Source organism: Sycon ciliatum, chromosome 1 (assembly GCF_964019385.1).
Source record: "Sycon ciliatum chromosome 1, ocSycCili1.1, whole genome shotgun sequence".
Lineage (NCBI taxonomy): Eukaryota > Metazoa > Porifera > Calcarea > Leucosolenida > Sycettidae > Sycon > Sycon ciliatum.
In genome coordinates, this window is record NC_088643.1 from 38,918,030 (window position 1) to 38,934,827 (window position 16,798).

At 46.3% G+C, this 16,798-nt stretch overlaps 1 protein-coding gene across 1 annotated transcript; it reads right to left on the bottom strand.

Moving 5' to 3' along the window:
- Positions 1–5,398: 5,398 nt before the first annotated feature.
- On the bottom strand, positions 5,399–14,918 carry LOC135824811 (uncharacterized). Its single transcript, XM_065337527.1, has 4 exons — positions 14,721–14,918; positions 9,866–11,861; positions 7,251–7,310; positions 5,399–6,525 (listed from the first exon to the last, which is right to left on the bottom strand). Exons 2-4 carry the CDS (start codon positions 11,206–11,208, stop codon positions 6,360–6,362), a joined length of 1,569 nt encoding a protein of 522 aa, XP_065193599.1. The 5' UTR covers positions 11,209–11,861; positions 14,721–14,918; the 3' UTR covers positions 5,399–6,359.
- Between the last annotated feature and the right edge of the window lie 1,880 nt (positions 14,919–16,798).

A 16,798-nucleotide genomic window follows, 5' to 3' on the forward strand; every position in this document is an offset into this window, starting at 1 on the left:
TTTTATAGCCGATCAATTTGTACCTCCCTCATTGTGGCTCCTTCCTTCGGACTGATAACATCAAGCATATGTCACGGTACTTGGGCACATGGCTACATGCATAATGCTGGCTAGCTCAGCCATAATGACAGCCTGCTGTCGCGCCTGTCCAGGTCGCATAACACAAGGCTAGGGATGTTCAATGAAGTATGTGGCTGGATGCCCAAGCACTGTGTCCGGTGCGATCATTTCAGATCTGTACTCGTACATGTACATGTACATCAGGCGCTGGCACAGTTGAATGTTGTGAACGGTGTCATTGGTCTGCCCACCTGCTTATTTATCAACAGATTAATCACCGCAGTGGTATGTCTGTGTCTGGATTGAGCGTACAAACTAGAAGCACTTTGGCTGGATCTGTGACCTCTCATTTCTCTGCTCTTTTCATTCATCGCACATACATGTACATACCCATGCATGGAGTGCATTCGCTGCCGAATACCGAGCTCCTGTGTGTGCTGAGTGATGGTGCATGATGGCAGATCCGTCAATGGCAGTGCGTCAATGCTTGCGATGACTGAATGAGAGGACACAACCGTGCAGTTGCATGAAGGCAGGTTATCAAAACCTCTTCTCTGTTTCCTATTGCACAACGTCCAAAAGTGCATTTTCAGCCTCAGCATTAGGTGTACATAGTCGAAATACGAACACACTCCGCGCCCCCAACATTATTTGTGTGTCCGGTACCAGAATACTGCACTTCAACTCATGTACAATGTACAGATGTGAATTGGGACAGATGGCAAGGCGGTATTTTTCTTGGTCGGGCTATCGCTACGTCATTTTCATGTTAACATTATGTCATTGCGTCGAGTTTAGACATCCGCCGAAAAATCTTCCAAAGCCTGTCCTGATTTCAATCTGGTCGATCTACATGATTGTACATGTCTCCCTGGTCTGTGTGTGTGTGTTGATTTTATTTTTGAATCAACACACACACACACACGCACGCACTATACACACACACACACACACACACACACACACACACACACACACACACGCACACGTACTACACACACACACAAACACACAGGGAGACAGCGTCCATAGCTAGCTTGCAGTGTAGCACACAGGGAGACACGACATTGTAGAGCTAGAGGATTGAAATCAAGAATGGCTTTGGAACCCTGTGTGGCAGTGTGCAGCCCCGTATCTCTCATTATCAATTCCCACAACCCTAATACTACATTTTGTTTTCGAACATAACAACATCGAACTCTCAAGGGTCTAGTGTCAGCATTGCTTGCTGCCCTGGTCAGTTTGTAGCTGTGTGCCTCCAGGGATGACAGCCACAACATCCATTCATTCATGGTCACAACATAAAACTTTTAAAAGTCCCAGTACTGCCGGCAGTGGTTCAGGAGTACGAGTTGCGATTGTAGTTGTGATTGTATTAGGTCTGATTTTGTGTTGGACCACCGCATCGCAGTAATCCAGCCTAGCGCCTGCAAATCGCACTGGGACCCGGGCGGACTGTGTGGATCCGGGGAAGGTGCGATATGCCCATTCATTGTGACCTCAACTGGACAACATACACACGCACAGAAAACACTGTACTCACATAGTGCCACGCGAGCACGCTCCCGCGCTGCTTCCAAGGGTACAGAACCCCCAGGGGTTTAATTAATTTTAAATACGTACTCTTTCTCCTACTATTAGTACAGCTGTATTACTATTACTCCTACTAACAAAATAGACGTAATGTACTGTCTTGTGCTTTGTAGCACACGCAGCAGATAGAGATCCTAGCCATCATGTACTGGCTTCAAAAGAATCTGATAATTATAATAATTTAAAGTATTTGTTGGACAGAGTGCATGCAGGACATTGACCTGTAGTCTGTAGTCTGTGCTGCATGTCCCGAGACACAGACAGTGGATAGCAATATCTGGACTGCAATCCGGTGAGAAATGCCGCCAGAAATGCGTTGCTTACCTCCGTCCCTTGTGGCGCAAGGATGTCTGTGTGGCCTTCCCCTTACGCTAACACACTAGCTGTTGTCCTTGAATGGGCATTCACCGCCAGACGGCTGTCGGAATATTCGTAATACCTTGACCGAGGACTGTGCCTGCTGTGGTCAAAATAGGAATGTTTCGTTTATGACCATGACTTGTACATGTACATGTACATTTGTACGTATAAACTGGGAATATGTTACATCCACTGCAGGTGCATACATGTATTCACGTGACTGTCACCTTGCTTTGCGTGTTGATGGGTTTGCGGAAGGTCCATCCTTGTGCCAAAACCTTGTAAAATGATTAGGACCTTTCAAGTCTTTTGAAGCCAGGGATTTACGGCGATCATCGAAGATGCTCATGTGGGGTCCTGTACTGGATCTAGGATGGCACTCTAGTTTACAGCGGGTGTCACTGTGTTTACCACGGCTAGCTGGGTAACTGCACAACCATTAACCAACCACATCTCTGTTCCTGCAGTAAGTAAAGACTTAAAAGTCAGTAAGAGATAAGCAGGTGCTGGAGTATTCCATTCATACTCGCTGGCAGCAATTAGCAAATGACCAAAATTGATGAAATACCACTACATCATGTATCAATGTCGATGTGAAAGCAATTCACGCTCTCACCCTCACCACCAAGTCATCTGTCAACAGAATCAATGCAATGCTGCTGATAGTGATAGCGAGCACTATTGGCCAATTCCAGTCTTTACATGAGCAGTTTTGTAGCGTGGACATGCTGTAGGGGTGCTGTGAGAACGGTATTCTGCCCTGAAGTGAAGCTCTGCTATCAGAACCACCACCTGCGCACAGCTTCACATGATATTACTAGTACTTCGAAGTACATGTCATGTAAATGTGGTACTGAACTGATGGTGTACAAGTTAGTTCTAGGTCGAGTATCCAGTATTTTCATACTAAATCTAAATTGGCGCGGGCACCATCCGAACTAATGTTGTTACTTGCATGCTTTGTAGCAGAGTCACAATGTTGATGGAGCATTGTGTCATTGTGTGCACGGGGAAAAGAAGGTGAATACATGTAATTACAAACCCTGGAAACAAATAAATTGTTTTTTTGCTCTTGTGCACCGTTCATGAGCTGTATGCGTTGATTGTTCGAAACAGCCGTCGCGAATGTAGTTGTTGTGACTCAGTCAGTCATTTGCAAAACGTCGCCACACATTCAAATAATTTCCAGGTAATACTCTTCGAAATAGGAAGTAACGCTCAGCTCGATCTGTAGTGAAACTATGTTACTTGTAAGCGAGTGAATCATCTTCTTTCGTCAGCAGCAATTTGTTGTCTAGACGTCACCCAACGGAACACCGAACAGACGCCGCACGTGGCATTGTCCTGTATGCAAGCTAGCTGAGCTGCTCTCATCACCACAATCGTACTGTATTGTATTCGCCTGTTCTATCTCGGCTACACTACAGTACTTCATTGTACAACACCAAGATGCATCATCAGTCGTCACCTCGAGGCACACAGTTACGCGACTTCAACTTGAGCGTGGAGTGTAGAGTTGATGAAGTGTTTGTGTCAGTGATGTCGAATGCATAGCCACAGGTAATGTCTTTTAAAATTGAGCCTTCCGAAAACATGCTCCGAGTCAGAGTGAGCGTTGGATCATGTATGGCAGTATGTACTGTACCAGCAACACTGCAGTGCAGTGCAATGTACATTATGTAGTACTTGTATGTACTGCAGCTGCTGTTAGTATTGTCACTTACTACGTTGTAGACTTGTAGTTGTAGTATTATGATTATGACGTGTTGTTAGTACAATGTATTGATGTGCCCCCCCCCCCTCCCTCTTCCCCCGCCGCCATACAACCCGGAACCTATCAACACCTAATAGTCACAGCCACCGTGATCTAGCGGATCTTCATCGGACTGAACTAACTAATAATAATTATTACTTGAACCTATCGAGGCCATCCCTCCCCCGTCGGCCATCATGGGTATCCTGCAAAACTGTTGCTATCAAGTGAGACAGTGGAGAGGCCAGGTGCGTTTTAAGCGAGACTTCATCATTGTAGCTGTGTGCCTGAAGGTGCAGAACATGACATCGATTGACGGCATCATGTCGGTCTGGTCTGGATCGCCGTGACCCAGAACCGTACACATGTTTTCTGATGGACTTCTACTCCGCCAGTGGGTGTTTGCCACTGTTTGGCCTGGCGAAGTACAACTGTAGCCCTTATTCACTGACCATGTACAGTATGATGCAGACTGAGCCTGAGGTGTTCGTATTGGGTGATTAGCAGCTCACAGACTCGTTGTCACTTACCTGTTCACATTCACAAACATGGGCATCATTATAGATTGCATGATGTGTACACTGTACAAAATATACACTTGCACTCAGCGGGAGTGTAGGCTCACGCGGCTGGTGTTTTCACTTTGGAGACTGAGGCACATCTTTGATCTACTCATTTATGGCATTCTGTAACATGTCGTCTAACTCATTTAACATACACTCCACCCACAAACAACAACACAAGGAATCTACGATAATTGTTAACAAATTGTTGACAAATTGTTGACAACGCCGTTACGGTGGTGTGAAAGAGAACATGAACTGTTATCAAGCTGCAATACACTCGACCGATGAACACGCACATGTAACGATGAACATGCACTTGTGGGCTCAGTGCAGGTTCTCGGGAACGTTTATTCGTGACCTCGGGCAATTACTGACCGCGCAGAACACTTTATCGACTGGTTGCTGATTCCTAAAGACGCAGTAAGGGCGCGATCTCTTACAAGGCGTACCATTTTAAAAGAGGAGAACATTGTGCTATGTTTCTCCTAGATTCCTGCTGGGAAGTGCACGTCGGATTGCTGTGTGTTCCACTGGCACTGGTGTACGGCAGACTTTCCACTTTGCATGGGATAGTATCAAGAGTACATAACCATGGTTACTGTACTCTTGATACTATCGTACAGAGTAGACTCATAGGACCCTACCTATTCTCACGCATGCTGTTGTCCAGTTGATGGTGGCATTGACCTTCGACTAATGCATTGTGGTGATGCAGAAATAGCGCCTTTATCGCGGATAAAACGACCTATTCCTTTCTTGTCAATTTACCCGCGGTACGGAGTACGTGTGCCTCACCTACAAAGTACAAAGTACTGGTTTAACGTTAAAATGATTGTACTCTTGTATTATTATTATATGCTACTTGGAATTGGGGAAGTACACTAACGTTTCGCTCCATGTAGGCAATGTGATCAATAAGATTGCCACCGAGAACGAGATAATTTAAGTAAATTACATGACATTGTACATTGTGTGTATGTGTGTTCAGTGATCACACATACACACACACGCGTGCACACGCGCAGAACCAACTAATTACTTCGATTCTTGCACTTCTTATAAATGGTTAGTGTTGCTCAATTGAAATTACATACATACATGTACATACATACATACATACATACATACATACATGTACATACATACATGTGCATGACTGTATTGTTGAAAGTTAAAAGAAGGCATTATACAAGACTGGTATTCATACATGTACATGCATTTCTCAAGAAGACTGAAGTCCTTATTACAGCATGCGTCACATTGGTTTTGTTATGCACAATTAAACTGTCTGCGAGGAGTGTTAAAGTTTACGCAAGCCCTATCCAAAATTGGCTCCAGAGCAATTACATGTACATTGAACACTGCTCTCTCCTTTTCGTTACAATGCAGTGTAGAGTACTAGTATGCAGATTTCCCATTCACTGAATAGGTACTGCCTTTGATGGCAATTCAGACTTCAAGGCGTACAAATTGTAATACACAAATGACAGAGTGCTAAAGTGTGGGTAGAATATCGGTCCGATCAAAGTCAGAAAATGGCTGACACGCAAGATACGCAATAATTTCAATTCAAGCGGATCCTCTCTGGAAACTGGCAGGAAGTAATACTGGGAAGAGGCCAGAGGAGCATACCAAACCAACGCACAGTCATGCATACACACATTTTGGCCGCTGCCTATTATGTCCACGAACAATCAATGTCCCAAAATATTGCCACCAACGCATGCATTCATACACTTAGACGAATTCATGGTTTTCGTGCTGAACGATTGCCACAGTCTGGATTGCCAGCACCAGCGGCAACCTGCCCATCACCAAATGCCGTGATGGATTATAGAATGCTTTCCGAGAGGAATGTCCTACACCATACGCAAGGTACTTGTGTTTGTAGTGGTGTGGACACGACACGGGTTGAGAGCTTTGAGCTATAATCGTATACCCTTCGAGCACTATCACAAAGCTCCTGTCTGCAATTGATCCACTCCAGGCCGGACATCAGGAGAGCAGGCATACGGCGGTGGAATGCATCATGTGGCAAGGAAGGACAGCACAAACGCCACGGCAAGGACAGGTAACGGGTAATCAAGTGCATGTCTGGGCGCCGAGGAGAAGAAGAATCCCCGCGGACCTTTCACTTTCTTCATGCCAATAGCTGAACCGTGTCTGGACGGCCTCAAGTCGAGTTCAGCCACACTGAAAGGAACAACGAGCGACAACATCAATCGCAATAAGTTTACATTATATTTGCAGTCTAGCTTAAAATATTTCTTCCATTAGAGGATTCGAGAGACAGAGTATTATACTCAAACAGTCATGTACTACTAGTCGAATGTGTCTGCACTGCAGTCCCCCCCCCCCCCCCCCTCCCCCACTCACACACACATTCTGTGCATGCATATTAGTCAATGTTTAGGAACGTATCACATCGGCCAATACCTGCAGGCGTACACGCAGCATTCTAATGCTAGTTTTCATCATTCACTGCGGCAAGACAGAATCGCTGTGTGCCTGCAGCCTCATGATAAGCCATGGAATTTCAAAATTGCTGGGTAATGTCCAGGAGTGCTGCGCACAGTGGGCGAATCTCTGCTACTATACAGGGAAATATGTCTGTTCAGAAGTCACAGTCATTAAGATTTCTGAGCATAAGTTATGTTGAGAATGCCATCTTTGTACATGCCGGTGAGCTGGTAGGGCGGGATGGCTCCGCGGATACACATAATTATTCGAAAGAGATCGAAACATAGTTTCCTCCAGCAAATTGAAGCTGAGTACTAACTAGATCATCACTGGAATGCAGACAGTTCACGCCACTTGAATGTACACTGCACACGTGGTGGCTGCAATAACATAGCTTGAGGAGTATTGAGGAGTTTCATAACTCCTGAGTTGAGCAAGAATCGAGAATTCAGTTTTACCTTTGTTTACTTGGAAGTGATCCACAGTCGATTGCGAAATGAAACATAGACTGCTGTAAGCTGCAGGGCAAAGTAGAGAACATGATTTTGTACACACTCAATTATGTACATTTATCCATGAATGTACTTCGAAGTAGTGCTAAAAAAGTGTTGAAATGCGGGCTACTGTGTAGAATCATATGGATGGACACATGATCACATGATCACATGATCACATGAGTAACACTTGATGCGAGTACTGTATAGAGTATAGTGTTCATTGCCTGGCATTGTGCGCAGAAGGGAATGCAGGCATTCAAGGAAGGCGCCTACAAGTCTCTCCGCAGTCGAGACTGGCACTCAGCCACAGATGCCCTCTGAACCCTCCCTGAACACCCTCTCCGCTTGCACACTGGCTCCCCTTTTTACTCTATCACATGTATCATCTTTCCATTTCCCACCCTCTATACAAATGCACTCCCCCCCCCCCTCCCCTCCCCTTGTGCCTACTCCTCCCCACTTTTTGGTGCACTGAAGTGTCGCTGAAGCTGAGATCTCAGGTCGACGGAAATGCTCCAGTTTCACCACCACAGTTGCGTCTGCAACCACCTCTATCATGCAGTATTCTGTTCTCGAGGTTCATGGTTTCTGGTAAAAAAGGGCTTGTAAATGTAAATGTATATGTATATGTATATTGGCAATCAGCTAGCATCACATGGGTACACGGCGTTAAAGGAGAATGTGAATACAAAACAAATCACGACTAATTGAAGTGACAAAATCATAAGCCTTAGTTGAGGGAATGGAATTCAGTTACATTTAGGTATATCCGTGTTCAATGGCCTGACTGTGTGAGATTGAAAATATCACGTGCACCTGAGATGACTCGACAGCTTTAGTTGGTATGCGTGGGCTTTGAGCGGGCCACATTCACCCACTGCTTTGATCTTTTCAAGGGTCAGTATGTCCACATGCATGGTGATGGCTAGTGACTACAATGCATGGCAGTGTACAGTATTGAGAAAACGGTTCGCATCAGAGGGCCTTTCACCTATTATTATGAAGTGACTATTATCCATCACTGTGGGAGTTGCATACGTGTACATGATGATTGTAGTTATCACCATGTGTGTTTAACTACTGTGTGTATGTCTTGCTGATCTCAATCTGGCGTCAGCCTAACTGACCTTCTACTAGTATATTCATTTGTAAGTGTTATGTCTCTTCTCTACTTAGTTGAATGTCGTGAATACACAGGATGAGAGTTACACTACACCAACTGTACATTGTTTTCGCCATGTTGGGACGAAGCATACAACTGCTTGAAGCTATAGTTTACCACTTCTCATTCTCACAACATCGCGTATGAAGTGCAATACAATAGACACATGTAATGTTTCGGGTGTGTACGTGTAACAGAGTCGACTGCTCTACCACTACCGGTACTAGTGCGTGCAAGCTTTGGGCTCCACACAACCTCCAAAGTAACGTTAATTAGAATCAGTGAAACCGTGACTTGAACACAGTCACACATACACGTAAAACATGTTTCTCCGTGACAAAAGTAATACCCAACAGCCATACCAATGCATACTGCATCCCCATACATGTAGGTTTTCTCTGCGTGATGTTGCCCACAAACACATGTAGTTAGCATACATGTACATGCAGCAGATGACCAGTAACGACGTTACGTATCACCATCATGAGTGCTAGAGCAGTGCACATGGAGGGCCTAACAAAGAGGTTCCCTGTCGCCAGCGGAGTAGGGTAAGTCGCCTGATGATTCCATTGAGCAAAAAACCTGGACTGCTGGAGTTGCGACCAACCTCTACAAACCTCCTTCATGCCGTATGTGTGTGTGGACTGTCATAACATGTACATGTACATGTATGTCATGTACATTGAACATTGGTGGTCAGTCCACTTACAGCTAATTGTATATCACAGGAGTCATGCAGTCGAATATTAGTAGTGGCTATGCCCACGACACACTAGTACACACTAGTACGTACGTTCACTCTAGTAGTACCGCAGAAGGAAATGAACATGTGCATTGTACATGCTCGTACATGTATACAGCAGTACATCTCCATATGCTGCGTTTTGTACATTGCGTTGAGTTTTCATCTCCTCAGAAATTGGCAAACCCAGTCAGACACTGCATTGTACATACTGTAATACTGTAACCATAGTGATTCATACGACGGTATTGCATGATTGTATCTGGGAATAGTAAAATGCAAGGTTTCTCCACTCGCCAGTGGCGTGGATCGGATGTCACTGTGCCTTGTGTTACTCGTACATGTACATGATTGTATCACCTGATGAGTGCCTGAGATGGCATGAAACTTGAAGTTGTGACTGATCAAGCCATCTGTTGTTCTGACTAGTGTGTCACGGCTCTACCTTCCCGGTATCGAGCTCTCTTGGATTTCTGCTGGAATTCACGACAGTATACATGATTGTATATGTATATGAGCTATCGCCTCCCCTTTCCCTATACATTAAACGATACATTCCTCATGTGAGAAGGTGATCGATCTATCGGAGAAGCGACTTAATTTAAAAGCCATGAGGCTCAACCCCTCGCCCCCCCCCCCCCCCCCACCATGACTTGTGTAATGTGTTCTTACCACGTCTTCACCGCCATACATTGTTCTTTGCTTCTCCCGGAGACCATCCGTCTGCCATCCGCACTGCACTGTTGTTCAGGTGTACAGGTAAACTGCTGGACAAGTTGCCGACAAACCCGTGGCAAAGCACCCTGTGCCGCTGCTCGCTGCAATTGCATGAGCTGTGCATTCATTTGGCGATGAATCTGGAAGAACGGTATCTGAAAGTCGGGCACCCGTATACCTGGTGCAACGCTGGAAGTGCAAGTAGTTCTCGCCTGCTGACCAAAGCCGGGTCGAAATGCACCTCCCACGCCTCCAGGCATGCGCGATCTTCTAGCACCCATTGCAGAATTTGCTATGGGCTTGCACGTATTGAGCTCATACCGTCCCGTAATGACGTCACCACCACCGGTACAGATCTTCATCTCGCTGAGAACTCTCCTGGATTGCGGAGAGTGGCAGTATCGGTGGACGTTGAAACACTGCGTGTTCACACCCTCTATACTCCAGACGGCCATGCCGGTGACGGAATTCACAGCACTCTGCTCGCAGCGCGGTACTTGCTGATGGCAGATATGCTCGACGGCAGCGTCGGCGCAGAGTTCAGTCGTCTGAGAGCGTATCTGGGCGTAAATCATTGCGTAATGACGTGTAAGTTTGAGCAACTCTTGCACACTGGGTTGACGTTGACCCACGATGCGATACAACGGGTCGAAGTCACACAACTCCAGAAGATGCGTTGGCCATAGGACGTGCTGGCATGTCAGGTTCAGTCTGCCACCACGACTCCATTGTTCCTGTATTAATCCCGGTATGGTACCATGATTGGCTCCACTGTTGAGAATAGTGTTGATGGCTCGATGACTACTACTACTACTACCTGCACTACCTTGTCCGTTGGCATCTCCCGCAGCTATAGACTCCATTGGAGGAAGTCTTGGTTGGTTGTTACCCATTCTTTTCGTCTCAGCTGTTGCTGCTGCATTACCCTCAGCAGGTAGTAAGTTGAGCTCCCCTTGTTGATACCCTACTCCGATCATTCCTCCCATATGTCCATAGTCAAAGGTTGGTCTCGCACCGTGACCCTGGCCGAACCTGACGTAGTCCAGTGGACGTGGTGGTAAAGTCACCGATAGATCTCCGTTATGGCCCTTACCTTCACCAGTTACAGGGTCCAACAGAGACTGGGCATGGTCGTGGAATAAGGAATCTACCACATCTGTCTGAGACGGAGGTCGTTTGGTTTGAAGAATGCGTTCATTGTCGGCAATCTGTCCTACACACGCCATTATACAACTCGCAGACAACCAGCACACCACCCTGGCCAGAAACGAGTGTAGACCACCGCATGGTGCCTCCATTGCTGTTACACGGAGTTCCTGCTGATGGAGTCTTGCTTGGCAAACACCCTTGCTTGTTTCTTGCTACCTACTATTACTACTTCAGGCTCAGCAGCAGCTGGGTCGTCTCCTGACAAGGATACTCAGTTTCCACAGGACTACTGTCTTGCCAGGCTTGCCAGTCCTGGGCACTGCTGGAGAACTAGCCTAATGAAATATACAGCGCTACAGCTTTACATACTGCATAGCAATCTCACTGAAAACGGTTGACGGTTGACCTAGTCACGCTAGACACCAATGCACAGCGTACAGCGTGATCAAGATCTATGCCAGGGAGAGAAGCAGGAAAGGTCTGCGGCGGGATCTTCCGCTTTCTTCCAACGGGGAGCGCCGCAGGACACCCGACGTTGCCTTATTAGCAACGCGGGCCACACTCGAGTGAAAACTTTCCACGTTTCGTGTAACGTCGCCGTCGCGGCTTTGTGCCCCGATCCCAGGCTAGGAATAGTAGGATACTGGTGTGTCGCCCGTGGGCTTGGTACAGCTGGTATCGCACACAACCAGTCGTGTTTAAGGTGGGATATTCGTCGATGGTTTTGGTCTCTCAGTAAGCTGGATGGGATGTTCTTCCACACACCAGGTGTTGCGCGCACACTCCCTGCTTTGTTAGAGCTCTGCAGAAGATGAACAGAAGAGATAAAAACAGACACAGTACGCTTCAGAGCCGGATCTAAAAACTTGTATTTGTATTTGTATTTGTGTAGCATTTGTGTACATACAATCCTGCACAACTTAGCCAAGTGATATTGGACGTTCTAGGTAGGCTTAGGGTTACTGCGAGAACATTTCACGTTCGCATTCGTGTACAACCTGCTTCAACTGATATTAGGAGAATGAACTGAAGGAGGTATTGACGCCACGATCGGCTTCTGACATAAATTATGTTCATGGCAATGGCTACTATGCAGGTTAGCCTCGCTACATGAACGCGTCGAGCTTCAATTTGATCTGAAGGCAGTGCAGCGTGTGATCCTCCGCCGTCCAGCTGCGTTACGCTGCTGCTTTGTGTTGTGTAAGACCTGCGTGTTACACAACTGTCTGCTAACTGAAGCAAGGACACACCGCGAGGCTAAAGACCGTGCATGAAGTTAGCACCTGGAAAGAAACACACCATCTCCTTGATATCCCCCCTACGGTCACAAGTGATAATGCAGCTGAACACCACCAGTACTAATATTAAAATTTAGATACTGACAGTCAGAACTGAAGCTGGTATGCGATTGCCGGGGAATGTGCTCCGCCATTTTAGGCCTATTTGGGATGCCGGTGTGCCACCCAGGGTTTCCTACTCGAATAGCACTTGTATCTGTTCATGTAGGGAAAGTATGTAGGGCTAAGGTATACAGACAGTACATGCAACGTCGCGGTATTTAGTCACCTGAGTGTGCAATGCTGGTGCAAGGCTCGGGTGAAGGGCACATCTGTTGTATAATGTGCATCGTCGGGCAGAAATCAACCCCACCTCCCCGACCTCCCCGAAACTCAAATGGCGCACTGAATTCCCATAGCGCATCGCAGTATACACGAACAATGCCTGTGTTCGACTTAGAGGAATACATGTACGTATGCTGAAAAGAAGTATCATAAATTTATATGAAAAGGCGACGAGGAGACAATAACTTTATTAATGCGATTAATAGTATTAGTGAAGCGGACATTACAAAATGATGAATGAGAATACATGTATCTAAAATGGTTGTTCCTAATCGATTTTCTTGAGACTATCATCAGGGAAAATCGTTTAGTTTTTTTTTCACACCTCACCTTGTATACTTCCCACTATCCGATAACCTATAAGTAGTTTGTTTCTCCGTATAGCCTCTATTGTGAGACGATTTTCCCTGATGATAGTCTCAAGAAAATCGATTAGGAACAACCATTTTAGATACATGTATTCTCATTCATCATTTTGTAATGTCCGCTTCACTAATACTATTAATCGCATAAATTTATAATGCAACGAACTAGGATAATGAAACAGTACTACATTGTACATGTAAACAGTCACAGGACATGTATAGTATCCTGCACTAGACTAGCCAGTAAGCCAGTACACACCTAACCAATAGAAGTACACGTAAGATGTGTAATGTACTAGTACTGGTCTAAGCTGAAGAATAGGAATCATTCACGGTTGGTGTAAGGCCCAGACGGAGTTTTCCGCATCCGTGGGAACACCACCACCCTCAAGGATACAGGCGCAGATGCAGCTCCTAAAGAGGTGAGTAGATCATACCCACCTCCAAACTAAAGGTCCAAAGTTGTCAAAGACCGAAAATCCCATTCGCTGCAGCAAGTCTAGGCTAATAGCAATAATAGTTACAGTTCGCATGTCACTCATGGAAGGATCCATGGGCTTAAAGCCATAAGTCTAGGCTAACCTACACGTGAATTGAAGATTGCGTTCATGTTTGAAGTGAACAAAGGCATGATCAACACCTGGGTCCTACACCAAATATGACCCTCCTAGCATGCTGGTGATGGCGTACTTTATTGCAAACATCGCATCCCAGAGGTTGGTGCCATTTTGTCTGCTCCACTGCAGGCAAGAGAGACACCGCCAGCATTTGTGGCGCATTTAATTCTTGTCACAGAGAACATTATAATTACGTGTACAATGTACATGGAGCGCATTAATTAAAGTGCTGTCGGGCGCCGAAGAACGAACATGTTAGAATTTTACCAAGTGCAGGATCCACTTATGGATAAGTTATGCACACGGTGGCTCAACTGTACAGACATTAGCCTGAGGCTACGACCGGTTCGACTCTGAACCCCTAGTTCTTCGCCACCAGATATGTACTGTAATCATGTAGCTGTTTTGCGGGTTGTGCATACCGGGCACAGCTCAGCGACATTACGTCGGCGTTCAGTCTCGGACAGGAAGAGCAGCCAATTGGTCGACGCTTAGTCTTTCCGTCCGTTCTCAGACAATCTTGTCCTGCGAAGCGACTAAACAAGATATTATGTAGAAACTCTGGCGGTTGGCGTGCTCGCGTGCAGAGTTGTATACGAACACCTGCTGACCGCACTACAAGCTATCACCATCCAAGCTCATCAGCAGCCAGACAGAATACCACCTTTGCTCTCCAGCTCACCTATCATTAAAGCAGCGCGCAGTGGTGCAACCTTAGCACGTGTACATGAAACCATCGCGAAGACACTGTGAGTGTGACTCTGTTTGCTATGACTTCGAATGATATAAACGGCGGGTAAGCATTCATAGCATCGCACGAGTCAATATCCGAAGCACAATCCGGGTCTACAGTCCTACTGCAGCCCGTAGGAAAGCCTGGACCATTCCACACCCAAGCAAATGGTCGCATCTTCCTCTTTCCTCTTTCTGCTTGGCAACTTACTGCATGTTTTACAAGTCTACTTCAAAGTAAGAATAAGCAGCAGCATTCCTATGAAGTTATGCTATGCCTACCAGTGCAGTAACAGTATTCGTTGCTGCTGTTGTTTCTACTTACCTGTAAGAATGCTAACGATCTAGTGTCGAATACTGCCTTGGAACCTTCCTCAATCTGACGATACACCATCGATCGAAGACCAAGCAAACCGCACAACGTGTCACCACGCACTAGGAGTACTGATAGCGCTCCAGCTGACCTATCGAGACTGAAAAGGCTCCTAACAGTTTGTGTTCAACTGTTGCCTAACAAGCTAGTACCCTGCCCTGGGTTGATCGACTGAGCTCTTCGTCGTCATCAACTGGATGTTTTGTTTATTCTGAAGAGCGGACCATGTTCCAAGCTGGCAACCTCACGTCCTGGGTTGCACGTAAAAGAGAAAACCATGCCAGTCGCACCAATACGCAACTAGCCGCGACCGGGCTGGTATACATACTGATGCCCGGCAACAGCTCGGCAATTGGACAACAGAAACGATACTGGTATTTGTACGAGCCTACGCGCCCCATTACCATGGCTTGTAGCGGACATATCCGTGCTCGTTCGGCTGGTAGAAACCGGGGAAATTGCTCCAACAAGTGAGACATTATCAGTGTTGAGATGGTGGAGAATGTCTGTCTCTACTTTAAACCCTAGTCAGTATGCTCTTGTGTATCTGGGCACATGGACAATATGGCGTCGAGCCAACATCACGATCATAACCTGGCACAATGTGCTACACAATCACATACTCCAAGTACGTAGTGATCACGAAGCGACGTAGATTTGTGTGCTGGTCTGATCACGTCACAACTGCTTGCATATCGATTGAGAAATGCGAATGCCACTGTATATGGAGAGATAAGATACTGGGACTCCATTCCCGGTATCACAAAGTTGTACTGCATCAGTCTAAACATAGTCATTGACCTGCACAGAAGCATCCTATTGCCTTTAGCCATTTTAAGCCTGAAGGTTAGGACTGGTTCCCTTTACCCTGCCTTCAGGACTGGTTACCCACGGCCAGTATGGCAGTATACGTGTACATATAAACATGTACCAGGGTTACAACCCCCGAATCATAACCCAGGGTTACTACACCCGAATCATAACCCAGGGTTACAACACCCGAATCATAACCCAGGGTTACTACCCCCGAATCATAACCCAGGGTTACTACACCCGAATCATAACCCAGGGTTACTACCCCCGAATCATAACCCAGGGTTACTACCCCCGAATCATAACCCAGGGTTACTACCCCCGAATCATAACCCAGGGTTACTACCCCCGAATCATAACCCAGGGATTGTTATTTTAAAAGAATAGACAGAATGATAGCGCAACACAGCAGAACCCCATCGATAAACGCCTCTACAATACGAGACTCGTACCACCCTCCTGAATATCTGCAGAAGTGCTGGAACATTAGAGTTATGGTGGTATAACACATACCAGGCAAACACTAGGGGCCAAGGTACAGACTACAAGTAGACCTACAGGCCATGGCTTTGCATCCCGCCTAGTCCATAACACTGCTTGGGTAGAGCGGCGCCGCGCTCCTCTCTTGCACCTCACTTGCAGGTGGAACGACATCTTGACACAATATCAAATTATCAATGGCGTAATAAAGCAGCAATGGGTTTACGTGTTCTAAGCATCGTCACTGGGAGTGTGATTGAGGCAGCTAGGAAGAGGGCTATCCACATTTGGCCATCATCGCCAGTGGATATCAATGTGGCATAGCTGTGTGAAGACGAAGACTATCCTATGTAGCACTTTTAAGTAAAGAAGGCAAACGTTCAAGCCTTCTGATGGGTCTCAATCGTCTTCGTTCTCACCCACGGTATCAATGGCTATCACCTCAGTATTGCAGTTGCAATCATTATTGCATGGTTTATCACTCTCCCCTTTTCTCAGGTGTGCCTAGTGAGTGTTCGATGGACTTCTCGCGTGCTCTGGATGGCAGTCGGGAGCCAGTCAAGTGTCCAGTCAGTCAAGTTAGTTGGCGGAAAATCGCGACCTGCGGTGTGGGGACTCTGGGGAGCACCTTTCCTATGAAATAATCGCCCAAGTTGCTACCACTATCTGGTATACTCTTTTTCTCTTCGCCACTTTTCTTTGCTCTGAAGCCATCGAATCATATTTCAAGTACTTAT

Excerpts from the sequence above, each read along its gene's own strand:
- LOC135824811 (XM_065337527.1), bottom strand. The coding sequence starts at position 11,208 with ATGGAGGCACCATGCGGTGGTCTACACTCGTTTCTGGCCAGGGTGGTG. Across the intron at positions 7,311-9,865 it reads TGTATGGCGGTGAAGACGTG|CTTACAGCAGTCTATGTTTC; the intron begins GTAAGAACACAT and ends TTTGCCCTGCAG. Across the intron at positions 6,526-7,250 it reads TCACTTCCAAGTAAACAAAG|TGTGGCTGAACTCGACTTGA; the intron begins GTAAAACTGAAT and ends TGTTCCTTTCAG.